Source organism: Lepidochelys olivacea (assembly GCF_965140295.1).
Source record: "Lepidochelys olivacea isolate rLepOli2 genome assembly, chromosome: 2".
Classification (NCBI taxonomy): Eukaryota; Metazoa; Chordata; order Testudines; family Cheloniidae; genus Lepidochelys; species Lepidochelys olivacea.
This window is the reverse complement of record NC_140412.1, coordinates 141,747,695-141,759,765: the sequence shown is the minus strand read 5'-3', so window position 1 is coordinate 141,759,765 and position 12,071 is coordinate 141,747,695. Positions and strand designations below refer to the sequence as shown.

General features: G+C 42.1%; 1 protein-coding gene across 1 annotated transcript in view; it reads right to left on the bottom strand.

The window, feature by feature from the left end:
* Positions 1 to 1,878: 1,878 nt before the first annotated feature.
* CTNND2 (catenin delta 2) overlaps positions 1,879 to 12,071 on the bottom strand; it is an 867,924-nt gene continuing 857,731 nt past the window's right edge. Inside the window, exons 16-17 of the mRNA XM_084621097.1 lie at positions 9,968 to 10,041; positions 1,879 to 3,654 (exon numbers count right to left, since the gene is read on the bottom strand). Coding sequence (XP_084477223.1) covers positions 3,394 to 3,654; positions 9,968 to 10,041 — 335 coding nt within the window. The 3' untranslated portion in view covers positions 1,879 to 3,393. The remainder of the gene's footprint in view (positions 3,655 to 9,967; positions 10,042 to 12,071) is intronic.

Here is a 12,071-nt window from a genome sequence, read left to right as displayed (position 1 = left end):
ATAAACCTTAGGGTGGGATATGAAAACTGTCATGGCTGAAAACAACCAAAACTTGCCTTTCCGTTGTTTTTGAGCTTAGAGGTGAAAAGGCATTGATGTGTAACAGCTGAAAATGAATAAAGCCTAGGGTCATGTAAGTGGGGCAAACTAGAAAGCAACTTAATTAATCATAATTTTTCACTTTTGCATTTAAACACACTGCACTATGAACAGCAGTTCTCCACCATACAGTAGGATTTATTAATAGAAAATATGTCAATACGAGTTAGTCTTTGTACATGTTAGCAACATGTACAGTGAAACACATTTTTGGTCAATCTATAATTTTATATTTCTTTCATATTATTTGACACCAGTGTTTATTTTATCTTTTGGGCTTAAATACATTATTTGTTGAAATGTATTTCTGTGTTAATATAGTATTTTAAATCATAGTTCATCCTTTAAATATTGAATCCATATTCAATTTCTTCCCCCCCCCCAAATCAGTATTGCTCATGGTAGTGCTATTTTGTTAGTATTGAGATAGGTTAACCATTCCTTCCAGACCATAAACAACATTTTAATAAAACATTTAGATTTATATAGATCTACACAGCTAATCAAGATTCTAATAAGAAGCTTGTTTAAAAAAGTCCAACATTTTACAGTACATCAAATGCAGTTTATACATTTTTGGAACATTTCTCGCTCTCTGTGTTTTGTGGTCTGTTACAAGGCTGAAGGGAGCAGCAGTAGGTGGTCATATTTTCCCCAATATTAAAAAGAGAAAATTTTACATCTCCTGCCTGGCCTGGGAGATGGCACTGGATTGCCAGGGCTGGAAAGAAGCCAGGAAATTCGGCACCTTCCCAAGACTCAATACAGCAAGAAAGAAAGTCACTATTCTGAGTACTTGCCACTGGAGAAGAATGGAATAAAGGGGGTGAGGGGAGGAACATAGACAGAAAGAGTTTCATGCCACTTTGTGCCTTTAATCCAATATCTCTCACTTGACAAATGGTCAGCATTTCGATTAGCCTCATGGTTAAGAGATCCTAGAGGAGACAACATGGGCATTTTACTAGCTCAAAGAATCTGTATAAACAAAACTTACAACTTTCTGCATTATGCAGACTCCAAGCTCCCTTAGGCCTATGTGCATGCCTGTAACAGGAGAAATGCATGAATCTGATGGGCATAGTCAATCAGGGTGAACTTCAAGTTGTGAGTGATGTTGCTTTTTTTTTTTTAATTTTCTTTATACTGAAAATGTGCTTTGTTCAGAAGAGTGCTGCAAATGTCACTTATCTTTTTAACATCCACTTAATAAAGAAAATATAAACAGCCTGTGTCCAAAATTATGAATCATATTTGTAGCTACCTCAATATACATTTGGCCTACGGTGCCCCTCCCTCCTTTTTTTTCCATGCAATTTTTCCTGTTTACTACAAAGAAGAGCTAAGGTTGCTTATCATACACTGGGAAGATTTGTCAGAAAGATTCAACTACAGTACTAGATTACTGATAAACCATGTCTACATCACAACACTTGCCCCAGTGACCTGTACTATTTTTGCTCTGTAATACAGATAAGGATTTGAGAAAGTTTTTCCTGCCTCTGGGGTATAATTCAGGCAATGCTGAGACTATTACAATGAGTAATCACAGAAATGTTTGTATCCCTAAACCAAACTATGTGCTGAAGCTTCACTAATTTACAAACGTTTCATTTGTATTGGATCTAGTTGTGTCAAGACTGTGCATTGCAGTTAGTTGAATGATATGAATACTGTATATTGTGGATTCAAATTTTTTTTACTTCCAAGCTGTAGATGAATGAAGATAAAAGTATCTCCGTTCATTGCTCCACATTTTGGGGGAAAAAAATAATAAAAAAAGCTCATTCTAGCTCTTATCAATTCCATTTTTTATCTGAGTTTTTAAATGTACAGAAATGGTCAATGTTTTTTATATCTAATGAATATTTTTGCTATGATTAAAAGAAAAATGTCTGTGCCAGTATCTCAGTGCTGGGTCCTTGTCCAGATTTAAGAACCAACCGTGCTAGCCTGTTGTGCTTTGATGTTCTCTCTCCCTCAGGAGCATGAAGAGATTACACTGCTTCTGCCTGTAGCACTTGCTAGTGGGTGGTCCTAGGATGGCAATACAGACTAGGCTGAGATTTTTCTTCATGGTAACAATATTGAGGGATGGGCTCTTGAAGGGAATGGCATCTAAGAATGAAGGAATGGGTTAAAACCCTATAACTCCACTTGGAACTGTCCTAATATTTTGACTCACTATCAATAGTGGATGAGGAAAAATACATACTGGAGTTTCCACTGTAAAAAAATTTAAGCTTGAACAAGGAGAACAGCAGATGAAAATAACTCTTATACCACACACGCACACAGAATATTATGCATACATGGACACACACAAGCAAGAATGTGTATTTTTATGATAGGTGCTTGGAAATAGACATTCTTAGCAAATATGGATGACAGATCAATTGTAATTTATTTTCTTTTAACACTGTATCATCATAAAGAAAACTGGTATAAATGAAAAATCTATTTCAAATATCTACATCTAAAATTTTAGGCAGTGAAAAAGCACTTTGTTGACAAGGAGAGTGGAATGATGAATGTTAATTGTCAGAAACTGCTGAATGCCTTTTTTTTTTAGTTGCCACAAACAAATTCACATATCAGAACGAACAATACTGCTAAATATTCCTTTTTGTTGTTGTTGTTAAAACGCACTGGGGAAAAGAAAACAAAAAAACTGGAAATTCATACATCTTTCAAAATTTTGAAATTGAAGCAATATTTAGAACCATAGATGAAGAAACACTGTGGCATTGGTGTAATATACACAATGCACTTGGTTTTTTTTTGTCTGTAATGTACATCAAATACTTTACAACAATGCATTAACAAAAGGCAAGAAACATCTTGCTGTACAGAGGAAACCCCAAATGCAACTTGAAGCCTAGATTCACAATGAATAAGGAGATCAAACAAAGTGTGAGAAGCTGTTCCCCATAAAGTATGTAAACTGCTTAGTGTCTTGTGCTTAACTCTTGACCCACATCCACTGTCATATTCACCCTCCTTCCTTCAGCCACATTCAGTGTACAGCACCATTGTTTTAGACTCTATAGGCCAACAGTAAAGTTGTCCCACACTGTAATATATATATATATATATATATCTTTATCATTCTAATGACTTCCATGTTTAACTTTCATTTCTTTTAGCCTTCTAAAATATCTTAAATTTCCCACACTGGTTATCAGGGCCTTCCTATGGAACAGGCTTTAACAAACTAAATTTGCAGGGAAAAAAATGTCTTGTGGTATGCATGCACATGCACAGTTCCTGGAGCATTTGTGTCTTGCCCAAGCCTCAAACCCAGGAATCTGGAGAAGCTGGGTAGTGGCTTGTTTCATAGTTAAGTTCACTATAGGGACGAGCAGCTGAATAGAAGTCGACGTAGTTGCCAGTGGATTTTAGTCCCAGATGCATGTTGTATTCGCTTGCAGGTGGGCGATGATGCACTTGATCCTCAAAGAAGGACTCATCATAGTTTCTTGTCGAATTCTGAAACGGCTGATACGGTTCATAATCTTTTCTACTGGGCTCCTGTGGAACTGGCTGTGTTGAAACCTAGAAAGATGATAACACCCACAGCTTGTTAGGTGTGAGTAACACTGGAAAACAAGCGAGCACAAGGGGTGCACATCCAACAGTTCCAGCTCATTGCAACTTGTCAGGCTGGAGTAAGAGTGCTGCCAGTAATGCTTTATACTCATAATTATTACTGCTGCTAACAGATGCTGCTTTGCTTAAAAAGAGGTAGTTAAACAGCAAAGGGGATAAAATTTAGGATTAGGCTGCGTGAACTAGTGGTAGGTTTGAGCCATAATCCTGGAAGATTGGCGCCAAACAATGTAGCTTGCAGCCACGTCTACTACAAACCCTGATGTGTTCAGTCCCTTCCCGTATCTTACTCAGATGTCCGTATACTTGGACATCATCACAGGACTCAAATGTCTAATAAAGACATCGAATTAAACAAAGTTTTCTTTGGGGAAACCTTTGGCCCATGCATTTTTTAAGACAGAAGTAAGATGACTCAGACCAAAATTTCTAAACCTGGGTGACTAAAGGTTAGTATCAAGGCACCTAAATAATAAAAGTGGTTGGATTTTCACAGATGCTGACACTCAGCAGTTCCCACTGGGGGCTTGGCTACACTTGCACGTTATACCGCAATAAAGCCTCCCAGAGCGCTCTACCTTACTCCCCGTCCACACTGGCAAGGCACTTAGAGCGCTCTAACTCCCTGGCTGGAGTGCTCCACCTCCAGGAGAGGATTAACGGCTGTTGTGTATTGGGTGAGACGCTGCAGCTCCAGAGTAAACGAGGAGTTATGTTACAGCGCTCTGATTGACCTCTGGAAACGTCCCATAATCCCATTAACTGAAATGGCCTCTCTTGTCTTTGTTGTGAACTCGGGAGGAATACGGAAGTGGCCCTTTCAAAGCTTAGTTTCAGAGCGCCAGCTGCTTATCTGGTCTGAGAAAAAACCAAACAGCTAATGTTTGCTTTGAGTGAGTGAGAGAGAGGCGGGGGAAGGAGGGGGGTCTGAACTTACAAGACAGCGTGCTGACACACTCTCAGCACTCTCTCTCCCCCCACAAACACACAACACACTCCACCCCACCCTCTCCCCATTTGAAAAGCATGTTGCAGCCACTTGAATGCTGGGATAGCTGCCCATAATGCACCGCTCCCAGTGCAGCTGCAAGTGCTGCAAATGTGGCCATGCCAGTGTGCTTTCAGCTCTCAGTGTGGACAGACTGGAGCGCTTTCCCTAGTGTGCTCTCCGAAGGCTGGTTTAACCCAAAGCGCTCTACAGCTGCAAGTGTAGCCAAGCCCTGAGTTTAGTGGGATTTATGGGTGCTCTGCACTCTTACAAATTGCTTTACTTAAATTCCTAAATATGGATTGAGGACCCTAATTTGAGGCACGCATATGTGAAAGTTTTGGGCTTAATGCCTTAAAATATATCCCTTTCCTATCTTTAAATTGAGCTATTCCCTAATCTCTTTATTCCCTAACATTTAAATATTACGTCAGTCTTGCATTGCTGTTATAGTTCTTTGATAGCCTTGTATCTTGTGCATCTATGACGGGACACATTTCCCATCATAGATACACAAGATCCAAGGCTCTCAAAGAACGCTCTTCCTAATCAATCACATAGACTAAGTCAAACTATTTCAATTATTTGTTTTTGCACAGCCAAGCCTCAAAGTTTCGATAGGGGAAATTTAAAACAGAAGATGAATTTTATAAACCGGTGCCAAGTATCTTCATGATCAGATGTTTTTCTAAAAAAATATGCTCTAGTTCAAGCACAGCCACTGGAGTCGAAGCAGGAATTCATTCAGGGAAGTTATATTTCCAGTGTTAGTTAGCTCAGACCAGATGATCACAATAGTCCCTTCTGGCCTTAGAGTCTATGAATCTGAACTCCCTTCTTTTTGCTTTGCAGCCTCTATGTAACTACAACCAACTTTCCACCACTGCATCCCTTTAAACATCTGTCCCTTTCCAAACGCTAGAGACCACAGCTCACTTTCTGATGAGGGACATGTGTAGCTTAAGCTTGTGTTAGTGCTGTTCCCAGGCCTGCCAGCACCTTTCTTTCCTCTAAGGAGTCCCTTGATTGGCTCCAGTAAACGAGAGAGAGAGAGAGAAGCAAAAAATCCCCTATTAATCTAGATCCCCCACAGTGCTGCACCTGATCCTAGGTTGTGAATATTTTTGGAAATTTTAAACACCATTTAAAAAACCAAGAACCTTTAAATCTTATTGAATGTACTCTCATCCCACAGGAGACATTCTGGTATGTTTTTAACATGCTGTATGTACAGTAGAGGCTAATTTATGATGTGTGGGTACACTGGGGAGGAGGGAAAAGACACAGTCATGCTTTCCCCTGTGCAGCTGGACAGAAGGCAGCTGTAATTTGGTGACTAGTGCTCTGGGACAGCTGGCAGGGAAACTGGCCAGTGCTGACTGCAGTGTTCTCAGTCCCAGCATTGGCGTGGCATGTGGCCAGGGCCTCACGAGGCCATGGCTGCACCGCAGTCCTGACAGAAGTACAGGATACATCTGCAGAAGAAGTGTAGTAACTGCCTCCCCTAACCATGCTCCCTCGCTTGCTCTCCCACTGCACAGGCATAATGCCTCTGGAGACTCTTCCTCATCTAGAGCCTCCCACGGCAGCTCTAGCTCACAGAGCCATCACAGAACTCCACATGTAAATCCTGCTTTCTCCCTTCGCTCTAGCCGAGCCCACTACACGCCACCTAGTATGACCTGACCTCACATGCTGCTGCATGGGGAGATCTGCACGGCTATTGTGTCAGCAGCATGGCCAACACCATGTCCCTGGATGTCTCGCTATTTAAAAGCAGGGGAAGCAGTGCAGCCGCACGTGGACCCCTGCGCAGAGTGCCGGTGTCACCCATCAGCTACCACTGAAGTTAATGTGAGAGGAGCATGCTCAGCACGTTACAGGAGGTGCTCAGCACCTCACAGGATTGGGCTCAGTATTATTACAACAGCCATGGTTTCAGTACACCTGGATTCCAGGGGGTTGGACACATTGTTTCTGCCCAAATGTTCAAACCTGGGATGCCTTGGAGTAGAGATTTGGATACACAGCTATCCCAACCCAATGGAATACAATCGCTAAAAAAGCAGCTACAGACCTGAGACGATGTCTTATTCACCAAAAGACACATTTTTTGGGGGGAATATACTGGCCTCACATAGGCTAATTGTAATGGGCATCATAAATGCTGACTGCTGTTGGAAACGAAACTCCTTGGGTGCTACATGAGCTCACGTATTTTGGAAATGCCCCGTATCAAGAATTTCTAATCTGAGGTGAGTCAAAGGACCAATTTGATAGTGGATGCTAATAGGAGCCCTCCCCCTGATGTTTCGATCTTGGATATATTCCTGATGCCTGGAGATTACCTGATAACAAGGCGGCATGGTTTCAGTGTGCAGCTTTGGGTGTTAAAAAATGAATCCTGCAAACATGGAAAAGTTGATTCCCGCCAAACACTGATGCCTGGCTCACTGATATGGCTGATCACACAGCTAACAAATGACTAACAGTTGTGTGTTCTCTGCACCTCTGAGAGTAGGCCTATTTAGATGTCTAAATATTAGGGCTGGTCACAAAATGTTCATCAAAATCACATTTTGACAGAAAATTGGGTTTTGAATTAAACATTTTTTTTCTGCAAAAAGTGCTGCTTTCCCCAGAAAATTTACATTTACACTTTTCATCAAGATACCAAACACCTGGAAACTGAAAAGCTTTTGGTTTTCAAACTACAATTCCCACTAGAAATTGTGGGGGCACTTCTGAATCACAATGTTAGGTTCTCAGCCAAAATTTTCTGCAGAAAAGACTAAATATGGATTTATGAACCTGACAAGTTTGCACCAAGTTCAAAATTTTTTGCCTTAAACTTGCTGTCTCATTTCCCATTCTGGAAAATGGATATAACACTTACATACTTCATAGGGCTATTGCAAAAATTAACTAGTGCTTGAGCACTTTGAGATCTCGGAATGAAAGGTGCTATTTAAGTGCAACATAGCCTTGTATATAATACAATTGACAAACAAACAATTCCACAATAATCTGAAAGCACTCTATTGATGGGGGTTCAGGAAATGCTCTTTTGTATCATTCCCCCAACTCCATATACATCCATATTCTGGAAGTTCATTTTTATTTTAAAAAAGGATATTAACTTGCCAATTATGGTACCAGTTAAATACAGACTGCTCTACTTTTTCATGAGCTGTTAAATGCACACTGTGGTTTCAATGGACAGACTGTTTTAAAGGATTTCTACTTAGGGTGTGGGTCTATGCTTGTGTATGTGTACCATTATCTTCTGGATGGAATGCCAGACTTTGCATGTATGTGTACACACATGCACAAATTCCCTCTTTCAAAAAAACATTGTGGGAATTGATGTTTGTGGAAAATGTCCAACTGACAAACATGGAAGCTAGTGGCCTCTATTAACACAGGTATAACACAAACAGCTCACACTAAGGATGAAAGGGTAGATCAGTCTCTAGGCCCATTCAGTACTTGGCATCTCTGCTGAAACTTTTAAACAAGGAGAGCCAGGTACAGTAACTCCTTGCTTAATGTTGTAGTTATGTTCCTGAAAAATGCTACTTTAAGCAAAATGATGTTAAGTGAATCCAATTTCCCCATAAGAATTAATGTAAATAGGGGTGGGTTAGGTTCCAGGAAAATATATATATATATATACACACACACAGTATAAGTTTTAAACAAACAGTTTAACACTGTACGCAGCAATGATGATTGTGAAGCTTGGTAAAGTCAGAGGGTGGAAGAGGGTGGGATATTTCCCAGGCGATGCCTTGCTGCTAAATGATGAACTAGCACTCGGCTGAGCCCTCCAGGGTTAACATGTTGTTGTTAATGTAGCCTCACACTCTACAAGGCAGCACGAATGGAGGGAGGAGACACAGCATGGCAGAGAGAGACAGATACACACACTGTGTGTGTGTGAGAGAGAGAGAGAGACGCACATTGCCCCTTTAAGTACGCTGACCCCACTCTAAGTACACTGCCTTTTTAAGTAGATTAGCAAGTTGAGACAGCAGCTGCTGCCAGCAAGCTCCCTGACCCCTGTCGTGGTTCAGAAGGGGGGAGGAGGACACCCTGACATCAGCACCCCTTTCCCCCCTCCCTCCCCCGCACAGCAAGCAGGAGGCTCCCAGGAGCAGCTCCAAGGCAGAGGGCAGGAGCAGCACATGGCAGTGGGGGGAGGGACAGCTGAACTGCCCGGCAATTGATAACCTGCTGGGCGGCTGCCGCACAGGGAACTTAGGGGAGCAGGGAGCTGATGGGGGACTGCCGGCCCACCCTGGTTCCAAGCCCCCACCAGCTGGCTCCAAGAGGCTGCTCTTCCGGCAAGCAGTGGACAAAGCAGGCGGCTGCCAAACAACGTTATAAGGCAGCATTGCGCAACTTTAAATGAGCATGTTCCCTAATAGATCAGCAACGTAACAATGAAACAACATTAACCAGGATGACGTTTAGTAAGGAGTTACTGTAGTGTCAATGACAGCGCTGTTTTTTGGGGTGCAGATATCTGACCGCTTGGAAGTGGATGCACACCACCAAATTCATGGAACATAAGATATCAAAAAAAACATGAGGTTCCCACTACTGGATGAGCTAGTGGAATTACTTAGGCAGAATCCTGTGTTTTTGTAGTCTGTGCCAGTGATTCTCAAAGCCGGTCCGCTGCTTGTTCAGGGAAAGCCCCTGCCGGGCCGGGCTGGTTTGTTTACTTGCCGCTTCTGCAGGTTCGGCCGATCGCGGCTCCCACTGGCTGCGGTTTGCTGCTCCAGGCCCATGGGGGTTGCGGGAAGTGGCGCGGGCCAAGGGATGTGCTGGCCGCCCTTCCCGCAGCCCCCATTGGCCTGGAGCGGTGAAGCACGGACAGTGGAAGCCACGATCGGCCGAACCTGCGGACGTGGCAGGTAAACAAACCGGCCTGGCCCTCCAGGGGCTTTCCCTGCACAAGCGGCGAACCGGCTTTGAGAAGCGCTGGTCTATGCTACATATACACATGTAGTGTGGTCTCTGTACTGTATGCCATTATAAACTGCTCCACATTTTGGAAACTTGGGTCCAAATTCCCTGCTGGTGCAGAAGAGCACAGCACTTTTGAAGTCAATGGAATTGCTACCACTTGCGAAAGCACAGAATGTAGCTCTCCCTGTCCGCACTTCACTATTATTTTAATGGTTTTGATTGTTCTAACAGGCAAAACAGTGAATACATTTTCACTTTTTGTATAGAAACTAGTGTTTTACTGTACTCACATACCTGGTTGTGTTTGATATCTTCAGCAGGTGCACCGTAAGAATTCCTGTACAAAGTTGAGATTCCAGCATTTTGAGCTAAAGACAGAAGCAAAGGAGAAAAATATTACCAGACATGTCTCTCTGCAGGATTCTTCCATCAACACTTTATTTTTTGCAGTGATTTTGCTGTTATTACACTACATATATTAACATAATACTGGTTAAGATTTGTCCCAAGTAAAAAACATTCATTCTGGAATGAATATATATGTACATAAGAACTAAGAATTGGCATCTTTTAAAGGCATATTGAGAGAATGATAGCTTTTTGTTTTTTAATTAAGAGGGACTATTTAATTTAATTTTTAATTTTTAATTAATTTGGGACTATTTCCTTCTCTCTGCTGGTTAGATTAACTGTGCTGATTAAAAGTAACAAAGAAGGCAACTGAATTGTATCTTTGAAAGCACCAGCATGTACCTAATCTTTATGAAGTGTGGCTGTTATATGAATAAAGCTTTCAATTGCGAATTATCACATAAATGCCAGACTTTCCTTTTCTTCCCTTACCACCAAATAATCTAATTCTTCACTTTGCTGTGTACATATAAATCACTTATTAATGTTAGTGGGTGGAAGTCATACTGAAATTGTGGATTTCACACATAAGTCAATAAGAAAATAATTTGGTAAGCAAATAGCAATAAACCATAAACCTCAGGCTAAATACATTGTGTTATATCATTTATACATTTAACAGATGCATCTATAAATACTGGGACTAAAAAACCCAGCACTTTTGTTCCTTGGATCAGGCACTTAGGATGATGATGGACAAATGCACGAATTAGCTGCACTGCAATGCTGCTTTTGTTATAAGGTGAAACCATTTTGGGGGAAAGAGATTTAAATAGCTCAAAAAATGAACTGCCAAAAGGCCGATACCTGGTGAAAATGAAACGATCTGGATGATCAGGCCTCAGCCTGTGAACTAATATGACTCTTCCCCCAGATGTCTCATGGTTAAGCTCTTTGAGTGAACTGAGTTATGAGCCTGAAAGTGTTGAGATGAAGCAGTAATTCTAGGGACAAGGAAAATATCACATCTGGCCTTTAGAGGTGCTTTAGGAGGGATATCAGTTTTTCTTCCTTTCCAATAACGTTTCGAGCCATGGGTGTCTCAAATGGGGCTGATTCTGCCCCTGCATTTTCCCTTGCCACCTATCTGAGATACATAGTGCAGATGTGCTTGGAAAAAACTTGCGCACTTTGGATATTTGCAAGAATGCAAAGTAAACGATTTGTGCAGTTGCTGCAGGTCACTCATAGAGAGCATGAATATAGAACAGTTACTTACCCTACAGTAACTGTGGTGCGTCAAGATGTTGTACAGCTTACAAGAACATAAGACCGGCCATACTGGGTAAGACCAAAGGTCCATCTAGCCCAGAATCCTGTCTTCCAACAGTAGCCAATGACAGATGTCCCAGAGGGAATGAACAGAACAGGTAATCATCAACCATCCCCTGTCGCCCATTCCCACCTTCTGGCAAACAGAGGCTAGGGACACTATCCCTGTTGTAATCAGTGTGGTTCCTTCTGTAGGTGCACATGTACCTAATGCACACAAGACTATAGTTTTTCTGAATAGCGGAACATGTGCCTCTGTCTCCTTATGCTCCTGTACAAGGGCAGAGTGTGAGTGGCTGCAACCCTCCTTCAGTTCCCTTGCAATTCAAAGCCCAGGTTAGCTGAGGAGTCTGAAGAGCAGGGATGGAGGGCAGGTCATGGGATCCACTGACTATAACATCTCAAAGAACCAGAATTTCTGCAGGGTGAGTAACCGTTCTCTTTCTTTGAGCATGTGTCAGTGTGGATCTGGTGACTGGCAAGCAGTATCCCCTCTGGACAGGTGAATGAGGCAGGCCAGTCAATCAGTCAAATAATGAGTAAAGCACTGCTTTCCTGATCTTGGCCTAAGACCTGGCTGCCACGGCCAGGGTGCAATGTTTGACAAAAGTCAGTAGGTTGCTTTGCAAGTCTCAGGTCCTGTCACATTCCTGAGTCAGGCTGGAGATGCTGCTTGTGCCCTGGTGTAGTGTGTGGAGCACATGGGTTGTACACC